The 12434-nt window shown below is 40.8% G+C and overlaps 1 protein-coding gene across 1 annotated transcript in view; it reads right to left on the bottom strand.

Annotated features, from left to right (window-relative positions):
* ATM (ATM serine/threonine kinase) overlaps positions 1-12434 on the bottom strand; it is a 299675-nt gene that overhangs the window by 278404 nt on the left and 8837 nt on the right. Inside the window, exons 2-4 of the mRNA XM_077483959.1 lie at positions 3125-3290; positions 2056-2168; positions 578-723 (exon numbers count right to left, since the gene is read on the bottom strand). Coding sequence (XP_077340085.1) covers positions 578-723; positions 2056-2168; positions 3125-3196 — 331 coding nt within the window. The 5' untranslated portion in view covers positions 3197-3290. The remainder of the gene's footprint in view (positions 1-577; positions 724-2055; positions 2169-3124; positions 3291-12434) is intronic.

Below are 12434 nucleotides of genomic sequence, written 5' to 3'. Positions count from 1 at the left end.
AGCTCTGATAGATATTTGGAGGGGAGGGGAGGGAAGGGACCCCCCCCCCCCCCCCCAATTTACACAGCACACAGGAACATAACTGAGGCTGTCAATCTGCTAGAGGTCCCTCCTCTGTCACCTTTTTTCTCTTGGTGTCAGGGGGAAAAAAATGTCAGAAGCAATTCATGCTAATAGCAGAGGAACAAAGCAGCAGAGATGACACACAGTGCTTATAATTGAGACACATACAAACCAGAGGGATATGCTTTGTTCATATTTCACATCTGAAGTTTACAACTAGAGATGGGCTCGGGTGTATTCGAAATCCCACACGCCCGATCCCGCCAGGAAGTCGACACTGCACATGGCTAATCACAGGCAGTGAGACATTCCTGGAGGGATCGGGCATGTAGGATTTCCAACATGCCTGAGCCCATCTTTATTTACAACCACTTCAAACATACTTATCAGGTTCATGTTATCACTGTGCTATATCTTTTTGATTGACTTTATGTCACTTTAATATCTCTGTAAGCACCAATGGAACCACGGCATCAATACCAACATGCCCAACAATTTCACCATTTGTACTCACTTTTATTTGCACAGCGGATGAAATATTTAACAAGGCTACTAATATCCTGCATTTTCTTATGTCGAGCGGCATGTGTTGATTGGGAGACATTTGCTTTAGCAGACTTAAGGCTTTCAATCTCTTTGTAGATATACTTTTGTAAGAACCTGAAGGACACAAGCATTGCATAAAGCTACAAACAAAGGCAGCGTTTAAAGGAATTGAAAAAACACCAACACAAACGAAAACACACTTTATTCTTAGTGTTACTAATAGCCAAGACCTTGGTGGTTTCTAATAATCTGACACACTGGGGATGCTGTAACACAGGAATGGAGAGGGGGCAAGCACCTCCTCCCTGAACCTGTCACATTATTGATATAGACGTAACACAAGTACAATTATTTGTGGTTGTACAATTACTGTGCCACTGCCTGCCAGTCTGACGAGTACTGTAGTCAGCTTTGGCGATGTCAATATTGTGCTGTTCACTGGAGTCCATGCTGAAGAGAAAACTGTACCAGGGGAACTACATACAAGAATATCCCTGCTTCAACAGCATTCACTTGGGGTTCTGTGCTTCTTTCATCACTCCTGCTGCTTCCAGAATATTTCCCCACCAGTCACCAGGTCCTCAGTCACCAGGGCAGCCATGACATGCAGAAGCCATGCCTCTACCATGATAGCTGCCTCCACACAGAAGATGGAACAAGGCATAGTAAGTAGTTTACACCTTCTACAATAAGGTCCTCTTTAAAACAGACCTTCACCCTCCAGATCATCAACTCCCTCATCACTCTGCAATATATAATGTCAAATTGTTTATTTTAAATTGTTGCCTGGTTGAGAAGGACATGTGCTGCTCCCCGAGCCTCCTGGGATACCATGTCACATTTCATAGGAGGCTGCAACATGGGCAAAAAATGACCATGGGGAGAGCTGGCATATCATCAGAAGACAGCCGCTTTAACTCAGAGGAGGTAGCCAGTATCCAATGATGTTGGAGGACCAAGATTGCAGCACTGGACCTGATCAGCATATTGCAGCAGGTGACCCAATGAGCAGGTGAATCAAGGACAACCATGAACAATAAATCATTAAAAAAATAATAAAAAAAATAGTGGGGGGGGGGTGCCTGAAGCTCCTCTTTAATTTGTCTTTTTTTCCAACCCTCAGGTGTAACTTTAGGGTTTTTTTTTTTTTTTTTTAAAACACGTTTTTCTCAGTTTCCGTTGTTTAAAAAAAAAAAAAAAATCATCATTTACACAGCTCAAGCTAATATTTTACCGACACAAGTTAATGAGTTAGAAGAGTGGCACATCTCTAACTAGATGGTTCCAGTAAGAGACAAAAGCAGACAGCTACTGCTAAATAGATAACCCATGGTGCTCTGAAAAGCCATTTGTGATTATTATCTCAGCATTTGTTCAATAAGGATGCTGCAATACAAGGGCAATATATGGCCACCTATAGGCAGCATGAAAAACAAGACCACTAACCTGAATACAGTATCCCAATTAAGCTGTTTGGTGTGCCGATTATCAGAGTTACGATCCAACTGCTGGATTGTCTCCTTATCTCGGAGCAAACGTCTGAACTTATCAATTTCTTTCTGGAAAAAGAAGAGGTCTTACGTGATGAAACAGAACTTTCCAGTTAAGATTACAAAACACCCAGAAGAAATGGATGTGTGTAGTAAAAAAAAAAAAAAAATCACACAAGTTCGCTAAGAGTTAATTTATGACAGAGCTAAGTTACTAATACATGCAATACTGTCCAAGTCATCATGCTGTAAAAGTATGTAAGGTATGCTAAACTTGTTGATAAAAGCAATAATATAAGGGGACAATATTAATTGAAGGCCACATTTTTATTTTCAATTTCTTTATATTGACTTTTAACTACAAGACAAACTTAAACCTGAATTACAGAAAAAGTACAAAAAACAGAACACAGCTACAGTGCGCCACTTCATAATCGGTTAAGAGGCCACTTTAATTCAGTTTCGGCATTTTTTTTCTGTAGCTTTGAAAAGAATGCTAAAGGCTTTAAATCTCTACCAGCTTGTGTTTGCCATTTGTGTCAGTAGACATCACCTTACTTCCATGTCCCAATAACCACTGTCATTTGAAAAGGAAAATACAGGGAAACTGACCAACAGCAACACAGGGCTCAATTCACTGAAGAATATTGCATGATATAATTGGATCACATGACATATTTTTTTCCAATTAAATATTCAAAATGTCAATTCACTCTCAGTTTTAGTATATGTACCGCACAGTAATCATTGCAGTTCTATTTCTGATTTATGGTGGACTGGAGGAGTGGAGGGGTGCTACTTTGTATCCATTCAATAATTTACTAAAACATAAATATTCGGACTTTAACTCTTTGTGATTTGAGCCCACAGACTTAAAAAATAACTACCCTGTGCTATCACAGTTTGATAAATCAGGCTCCACATCCAATAGAGAAATGGTACAAGGTAATAATAAGAGAAAAGGTTTTAAGCACAAATGGCTGGAATAAATGAGTGTTTTTATATAGAGTGTAATAAATACATACTCGTCTTTCTGTGGCCTTGTCTGTCTCCAATTGTCGGCAGCAGAGCAGAAGTTCATGTAGAGCGAGACTCATTGTTCTGTGATGAGGGATATCTGGAGGCAGACTGCGGGATCCACACTCCTGAGATGACCAATGACTACAATAATTTCTCAATGGTCATTCATACCTAAGGAGGAAAACACGTAACACATAAGAACACAAAAAAATCAATAAACACACACTTGTAAGTATTATAATACTGCTTCAAAGGGATATTAGGGCAGTTTTGTGTTTTGGTCTTTTTTTATTAATAACAAACACGTCATAATTACTTGCTCTCTTAATGGTTTTGCACAGAGCAGCCCCGCTCCTCCTCTTGTTGGGTCCCCTGCCGATGCTCCTGGCTCCTCCCCCCTGCCGAGTCACCCCATAGTAAGCAGCTTGCTACAGGGCCACCTGGGCAGGCTTGCTCCTGAGCCACTGCTCTGCGTGTCCCTTCGCACAGGGAGCGCAGCTCAGCCCCGGCCCAGATCTCTCCTCATTAGCATACATGACGTGCTTTACAGTAGCACATCACTGGATCAAACTCCAGTAATTATAAGGTTATAATTATAATTATCTAGTAATTATAAGGTGGGGTGGGGGTGAGGAGGAGTGGGCTCCTGCAGCAGAGAAATATTTTTACCTCAAAGTGGAGCTCCAACCAAAAAGGGAAGTTCCGCTTTAAGGAGTCGTCACCTGCTTCTCTTAAAGAATCATCAATTTGGGGGAGTGGGGGAGTAGAGGGGTGGTAGAGTGGGAGGAGTGGGGGCTCAGAAACCCAATTTTGAAAAGGCACCTCCCTCCCTCCCCCCTGCAGACTTCTGAGACACATGACAGGTTCCAGAAGACTGCCTGTTCATTCACAATGCACAGTGGGCACCAGTCTGTGAAGCCGTAGCAAGCTGTCACAGCCAAGTGCCCATAGTTAGGATGCTCTTTTCACAGGGAACTGGAACGCCTCTTTAATGCAAAAAAAAAACATGTAAAAAAAAGAAGAAAAAGAAAAAAACCCTTTGAATTAAAGACAGAATTGATGCCAATATGCTAACAGAAAGAATACTTCATATGATTTTTGATTCCATTTACATTTTTCATGCAAAATGGGAAGCCTGCTTTTTCTAATATGAGCACTAGAACTGACTAGAGTTTCTATTTTTTCTTTTGGTATTATCCAACAAAGTTTAGGATATTGGTTATAGAACTATATTGTATTCTATTATTTTTTTTTTATTTTTTTTTTTAAGATATGCCTTTTTTTATGTTAAATTGTTTTCTGTTTCTACTAAATTATATGCAAATATACATACTGTATTTCTGTATACTGTTTTTCTGGTATGCTAAAGTCACATTTTATGCTGAATACTAAAATACATATTGTAATCTTTTAATCTCGTATTCTCTAAATAAACAGTTTGTAAACAGATATAAAAAAAAAAACACTTAAGGCTTTTGAACCGCTTTAAATGCAAAATCAAAATGTATTGCAAATTGCCAATTATTAGTTGTGGCGGCTGCATTCGTTTTCTTTTTTACGCTTTTTCCCCTAGTGATCTGGCCAGTAACACTTTCTGTATTAGAGTGCCCCCACTCTGGATGAAGGAGAACAGGGGGCACAGCAGACAGCAGCATTGCTAATCTGGAGGGGGAAGGGGATTTTAGATGTACTAGCAGATTTACATACACAAACAAATTGAAGCCTTTCACTTCACATCTTTGTAACTACAGAGAGGGGAAAAAAATCACTCCAAATTCTATGCTCTCTTCACAGTTAAAACAAAAACGTAGAAAGGTTTTGTTGGCGTTGGGCTTTAGGGTCAACATGGTGAACATAGTCTTTAAAGCAAACCTATGCTTGACACATTAAGGACAAAACAACAGGTTTTCTTCAACCTATTCCAGAGGCATGCTTGGACTTTTTGTTCCACAACTAGAGGATCTACTGTATGTTTGCCTACTCCATACAATAGGAATTTCATTATGCCTGTAACCAAAAATAATAACACAAGCTTGAGCCCCAGTGCAGTCTGGGTAACAGAGCAAGCAGGAGAGATTCCACACTCCTGGATGGGTCCCAAATACAGTTCACACTCCCACAATAGAAACACTTCATGTTAACATTGATAAACATGGCTCTAAAAGGGTTCTTGTTCTTCTGCTTATTCCAGCTCATGCTGCATTTTCACACAGCTCAAAATAAAACAACCAATCACAGCATGAAAGAAAATACAAAATAAATAAATACACACACACACACACACACACACACACTATAAATATACACATACACAGTACAGACCAAAAGTTTGGACACACCTTCTCATTCAAAGAGTTTTCTTTATTTTCACGACTATGAAAATTGTAGATTCACACTGAAGGCATCAAAACTATGAATTAACACATGTGGAATTATATACTGAACAAAAAAGTGTGAAACAACTGAAAATCTGTCTTATATTCTAGGGTCTTCAAAGTAGCCACCCTTTGCTTTGATTACGGCTCCGCACACTCTTGGCATTTTGTTGATGACCTTCAAGAGGTAGTCACCTGAAATGGTTTTCCAACAGTCTTGAAGGAGTTCCCAGAGATGCTTGGCACTTGTTGGCCCTTTTGCCTTCACTCTGCTGTCCAGCACACCCCAAACCATCTCGATTGGGTTCAGGTCCGGTGACTGTGGAGGCCAGGTCATCTGGCGCAGCACCCCATCACTCTCCTTCTTGGTCAAATAGCCCTTACACAGCCTGGAGGTGTGTTTGGGGTCATTGTCCTGTTGAAAAATAAAATGATGGTCCAACTAAACGCAAACCGGATGGAATAGCATGCCGCTGCAAGATGCTGTGGTAGCCATGCTGGTTCAGTATGCCTTCAATTTTGAATAAATCCCCAAGTGTGTCACCAGCAAAGCACCCCCACACCATCACACCTCCTCCATGCTTCACGGTGGGAACCAGGCATGTAGAGTCCATCCGTTCACCTCTTCTGCGTCGCACAAAGACACGGTGGTTGGAACCAAAGATCTCAAACTTGGACTCATCAGACCAAAGCACAGATTTCCACTGGTCTAATGTCCATTCCTTGTGTTCTTTAGCCCAAACAAGTCTCTTCTGCTTGTTGCCTGTCCTCAGCAGTGGTTTCCTAGCAGCTATTTTACCATGAAGGCCTGATTCACACAGTCTCCTCTTAACAGTTGTTCTAGAGATGTGTCTGCTGCTAGAACTCTGTGTGGCATTGACCTGTTCACTAATCTGAGCTGCTGTTAACCTGCGATTTCTGAGGTTGGTGACTCGGATGAACTTATCGTCCGCAGCAGAGGTGACTCTTGGTCTTCCTTTCCTGGGTCGGTCCTCATGTGAGCCAGTTTCTTTGTAGCGCTTGATGGTTTTTGCCACTGCATTTGGGGACACTTTCAACGTTTTCCCAATTGTTCTGACTGACTGACCTTCATTTCTTAAAGTAATGATAGCCACTCGTTTTTCTTTACTTAGAATTTGTATTATGGCAAAAAAAAGCAGCTAACAGTCTATTCAGTAGGACTATCAGCTGTGTACTGTATCCACCTCCTGCACAACACAACTGATGGTCCCAACCCCATTTATAAGGCTTGAAATCCCACTTATTATACCTGACAGGGCACACCTGTGAAGTGAAAACCATTTCAGGCGACTACCTCTTGAAGCTCATCAACAGAATGCCAAGAGTGTGCGGAGCAGTAATCAAAGCAAAAGGTGACTACTTTGAAAACCCTTGAATAGAAGACATATTTTTAGTTGTTTCACACTTTTTTGTTCAGTATATAATTCCACATGTGTTAATTCATAGTTTTGATGCCTTCAGTGTGAATCTACAATTTTCATAGTCATGAAAATAAAGAAAACTCTTTGAATGAGAAGGTGTGTCCAAACTTTTGGTCTGTACTGTATATTATATATATATATATATATATATATATATATATTCCAAACCAGTGATTCTCAACCAGGGTTCCCCCCAGAGGTTGCTAGGGGGTTCCTTCAGCATTGGGCCATTTCTGCTTCTCAGATAAATTCCCACTGAGACCATTGATCTTTTTTTTAGCTGTATGGAGGTAATTCTTCCCAATGACCATCACACTAATGTATCATGAGTTATAGATTTCAAATTTTTAGCAGGGGTACCCCGAGACCGGAGAACTATTTCAAGGGGTCCTATGTGTTGTAAAGGTTGACCTAAACTCTAGGACCCCAAGTTAGTAAGTGAGATCTGATCTTCATTCTATTTGAAATCTAAGTCCGGTTTTAACAAAATAGCACTGCTGAAAATTGGTTGCCTAAAAAAAAATAAAAAAGGCCTATGTAAAAGGGTGTGGTGAGAGGATATAAATCAACAATTTAAACAAAAAAAAAATTTATATATTTTTTTAATCTGTTTTATCAAAATTTATTTTGATAAAATGTTTTTGGAGTAAAAAAAAAAAAAAAAAGAAATCTAATAGTTTTCCATTTAAGATAAATTAATAATTTTGTTTATTCAGCATGTTATGGATCTTAGTTATGGTGCATGAGGCTGTATATTCTGAAATAATTACATTTTTGCTGACATATATCGGCGTGCAGCGGTCAGCAAGTGGTTAAAGCGAATGGGACTTTCGGTGAGTCAATGGCAGGTCAGAGGAGGATCTGCTGTGGGACAGAGAGATGACGGCTGCTCTTTACAAATTATCATTTAAATCGAGTCGATTTAAATCAAGCCTTTTTATTAGTGATTTAAAACGTAATTTAAAATGTACTTGATTTAAATGAAATGGTGGTGACGCCTCACTTTGAGGTCTTCAAGAGATATGGTGGCTAAAGCATCTTCTAAAAACTTGCATTAGGCTGCATTCACACCTGAGCGTAGCGTTTTCAGGCAGAAAATCGCGAGAATTTACTGTGATTTTGTGCCGTTTTTACCGCGATTTCGCATCGCTTTTTACAGCGTTTTGCTGCGATTTTGTGCAGGGCAAAAGGTCACCAATGTAAAAAGAAGAAAAACGCTCCAAATCTGCCTGATTCGAGCGACAAAAAAGGGTCCGGAACTTGTTTGAGCTTCAGACGACATGGAGTGGAGATGTGAACCATCTCCATTGAGAATAATGGATTTTTGCCCCTCTAGCGTTCTGTAGCTTCAGGCTTCAAGCTACAAAAATGCTCAGGTGTGAATGCAGCCTAAGAGCAATGGGAAGCAGCTGTCACTGACCTATGCTAACAAAAATGATAATTGCTTGGCTGTCAAGCAAATTCAAAGCTTCAGTACTTCAAAGTTCATGTCCTGGGAGAATAGTGAAAATAGAGACCAGTGAGCTGACAAAATAAAACACATGAGGGGTTCTGACACTTAACCACTTAAGGACCGCCGTATTGCCATTGTACGTCATCACAATGGCACAGGCAGGCACAAGCACGTACATGTACGTGCCTGCCTTCCAGCGGGTGGGGGGGTCCGATCGGACCCCCTCCCGCTGGATACGGCGGTCCGTTTCCCTCCGGGAGCGATCCGTGATGAGGGGATGGCCGTTGGTTTCTGGCCACCCCCTCTCGATCGCTCCTGGCCAATGACGAACTTCCTCCCACTGTGTATTGTTTACACAGGAAGGAGGAAGTGATGTCAGTCTCCTCGGGGCGGTCTTTTTGACCGGACTACGAGGAGAAGACTAAAAGTAAGTGCACTGACACATAGGTACACAAACCCCCCCGATCCCCCCCCCCCTCCCAGTCACAGTGTCACTGATTGCATTGATCATTTCTTTACTGATCAATGCATTCAGTGTCAGTTGTAACAGTTAAAAAACTGTCAGGGCAGTTAGTGTTAGGTCCAGGGTAGCCCCCTATCACCCCCCAATAAAGATTTAACCCCCTGATTGCCCCTAGAGTTAACCCTTTCACCCCCTTTTGCCAGTGTCACTAAGCGATAATTTTTCTGATAGCTGCATCAGTGTCGCTAGTGTCACTAGGTAGCTAGTTATTTTTTTAGGTTCACCGCCAGGTTTTTATATCGCTAGGTACCCCGATATACTACCCAATAATGGTTTTAACATCCTGATTGCCCCTAGTTAACCCTTTCACCAGCGATCACAGTATAAGTGTCACTGGTGACGCTGGTTAGCCAGTTAGTTATTTAGGTTCCCCGTCAGGTTTTTATATAGCGCCAGGGACCCCCATATACTACCTAATAAAAATGTGAACCCCCTGATTGCCCCTAGTTAACCCTTTCACCACTGATCACCGTAAAAGTGTTACGGGTGACTCTGGTTAGTTTGCTTTTTATAGCATCAGGGCACCCACCATTTATTACCCAATAAAGGTTTAACCCCCTGATCACCCGGCGGGTGATATCAATTAGGTTTTAGGGTCAGGGTCTGCGTCGCCCCAGGCAGCGCTAGGTTAGTGCCAGTACCGCTAACACCCACGCGCAAAGCATACACCTCCCGTAGTGGTATAGAATCTGAACAGATCAATATCTGATCTGATCAGATCTATACTAGCGTCCCCAGCAGTTCAGGGTTCCAAAAAAACGCATTGTTAGCGGGATCAGCCCAGATACCTGCTAGCACCTGCGTTTTGCCCCTCTGCCCAGCCCACCCAAGTGCAGTATCGATCGATCACTGTCACTTACAAAACACTAAACACATAACTGCAGCGATCGCAGAGTCAGGCCTGATCCCTGCGATCGCTAACAGTTTTTTTGGTAGCATTTTATATTTAAATCCGGAAGGCAGTGCTTGGTTTTCGGGGTCCCGTACGTGGCTAGGCTCCCAAAAAGTCCCCCACATGTGGTATCCCCATACTCGGGAGAAGTAGCGGAATATATTTTGGGGTGCAATTCCACATATAACCATGGCATGTGTGAGCAATATATCATTTAGTGACAACTTTTTGTAAAAAAAAAAAATTTATTTTTATTTTTTGTCATTATTCAATTCCTTGGGACAAAAATAAAATAAAATATTCAATGGTCTCAACTCGGCCCTCAGCAAATAGCTTGGGGTGTCTACTTTCCAAAATGGGGTCATTTGGGGGGGGGTTTTGTGCCATCTTGGCATTTTATGGCCTTCAAAACTGTGATAGGTAGTGAGGAGTAAAATAAAAAATGTATGCCCTTAGAAATCCTGAAGGCGGTGCTTGGATTTCGGGGTCCCGTACGTGGCTAGGCTCCCAAAAAGTCCCACACATGTGGTATCCCCGTACTCAGGAGAAGCAGCAGAATGTATTTTGGGGTGTCATTTCACATATGCCCATAGCATGTGTGAGCAATATATCATTTAGTGACAACTTTGTGCAAAAAAAAAAAAGTTTGTAATATTCCCGCAACTTGTGGCAAAATATAAAATATTCCATGGACTCAACATGCCTCTCAGTAAATAGCTTGGGGTGTCTTCTTTCCAAAATGGGGTTATTTTGGGGGGTTTTGTGCTATTTTGGCATTTTATAGCCTTCGAAACTGTGATAGGTAGTGAGGAGTTAAATCAAAAATTTGCACCCTTAGAAATCCTGAAGGTGGTGATTAGTTTTCGGGGTGCCGTGCGCGACTAGGCTCCCAAAAAGTCCCACACGTGGTATCCCCATACTCGGGAGAAGTAGCGGAATATATTTTGGGGTGCAATTCCACATATAACCATGGCATGTGTGAGCAATATATCATTTAGTGACAACTTTTTGTAAAAAAATTATTATTTTTTTGTCATTATTCAATCCCTTAGGACAAAAAAAATAAATATTCAATGGGCTCAACATACCCATCAGCAATTTCCTTGGGGTGTCTACTTTCCAAAATGGGGTCATTTGGGGGGGGTTTGTACTGCCCTGCCATTTTAGCACCTCAAGAAATGAGATAGGCAGTCATAAATTAAAAGCTGTGTAAATTCCAGAAAATGTACTCTAGTTTGTAGACGCTATAACTTTTGCGCAAACCAAAAAATATACGCTTATTGACATTTTTTTTACTAAAGACATGTGGCTGAATAAATTTTGCCCTCAATGTATGACTAAAATTTAGTTTATTCGATTTTTCTTATAACAAAAAAGAAGAAAATATCTTTTTTTTTCAAAATTTTCGCTCTTTTTCCATTTATATCGCAAAAAAAAAAAAAAAAAAAAATACAAAAAAAAATAAAAATAAAAAAAAAAAATCGCAGAGGCAATCAAATACCATCAAAAGAAAGCTCTACTTGTGGGAAGAGAAGGACGCAAATTTCGTTTGGGTGCAATATTGCATGACCGCGCAATTACCAGTTAAAGCAGCGCAGTGCGAAATTGGAAAAAGACCTCTGGTCCTTAGGGTGTTTATTGGTCCGGGGCTGAAGTGGTTAAAAAACAAAAACAGGTTTACTGTACATAGTTAGTGATAGTTTATTTTTTTAGCAGCTGAATAACAGCAGTGATTCTTAATCTTAGTCCTCAAGCACCCCCAACGGGCCATGATTTGGGAACTTCCCTTCGATTAAATAGCTCTTATCAATACCATGTCTTTGATATTGACAACATGCAATTTCAGCCATACAGTTTGTATGGTTGAAATCACATCGCACAGACATTGCATGTGATCTGAACAGCAATGCAGTGCAAATCACAGGGATGCGGAGTGTACAGTGGTGGGTAGTACATGCATGATAGTGTCAGGATAGTGGACAGTGTCAGATTATTTTTTTTATTTTACAATTTATTTATTTTCAAAGGGTTTTTTTGGACCAGTGGATTTTTTTTATTTTTATAATTTTTTTACAATTTCATTTTTTTTTACACTCTATTTTTGTACTATTCTAACAATGATGGGAGGGTGTGGTTTTATTTTTTAAATATATTTTTTCACCGTGCTTTTGGGAAAAGGGGTGGTCGGTGTCAGTGGGGCAGTGGGCCTGCCTGTCCATGGCGCTGGCAATACTACTGTGGGCATCCTGCTGTGGGTGCGCATGTCTCACTGCGCTGAATGTCCTGAATGGCCAGGCAATCTTTTGGGACCTGTGTTGTGCCCCAGAAGATTGCAGAGAGGAAGGGCCGCAAGGCGGCCCAAGCGGAAGTGGGAGCTCATCGGTAATCGTGATGCATCGCGGAATCGAATCATTGACCAGATAATCGTAATCTAATCGTGAGACCAGTGAAGATGCGCACCTCTACTGCTATAATCTCCAATAATGCTTAGGTAAGAATCTTAAATAGTTTACCAAGGAATGTTTATTTTATTGCGTTCAGAATGTGAAACAAAAAAATAAGAGGGTTTTAATAGATGCAAAGTTGAAAAAAAATACTGAAGGTCCGCTTTAAAATCTGCAGCAATAAAA

Source organism: Lithobates pipiens, unplaced genomic scaffold (assembly GCF_037356315.1).
Source record: "Lithobates pipiens isolate NorthernLeopardFrog02 unplaced genomic scaffold, aLitPip1_a1.2 Scaffold_16, whole genome shotgun sequence".
Lineage (NCBI taxonomy): Eukaryota > Metazoa > Chordata > Amphibia > Anura > Ranidae > Lithobates > Lithobates pipiens.
The sequence above is the reverse complement of the archived record's forward strand: the minus strand, read 5'-3'. Positions and strand labels throughout refer to the sequence as shown.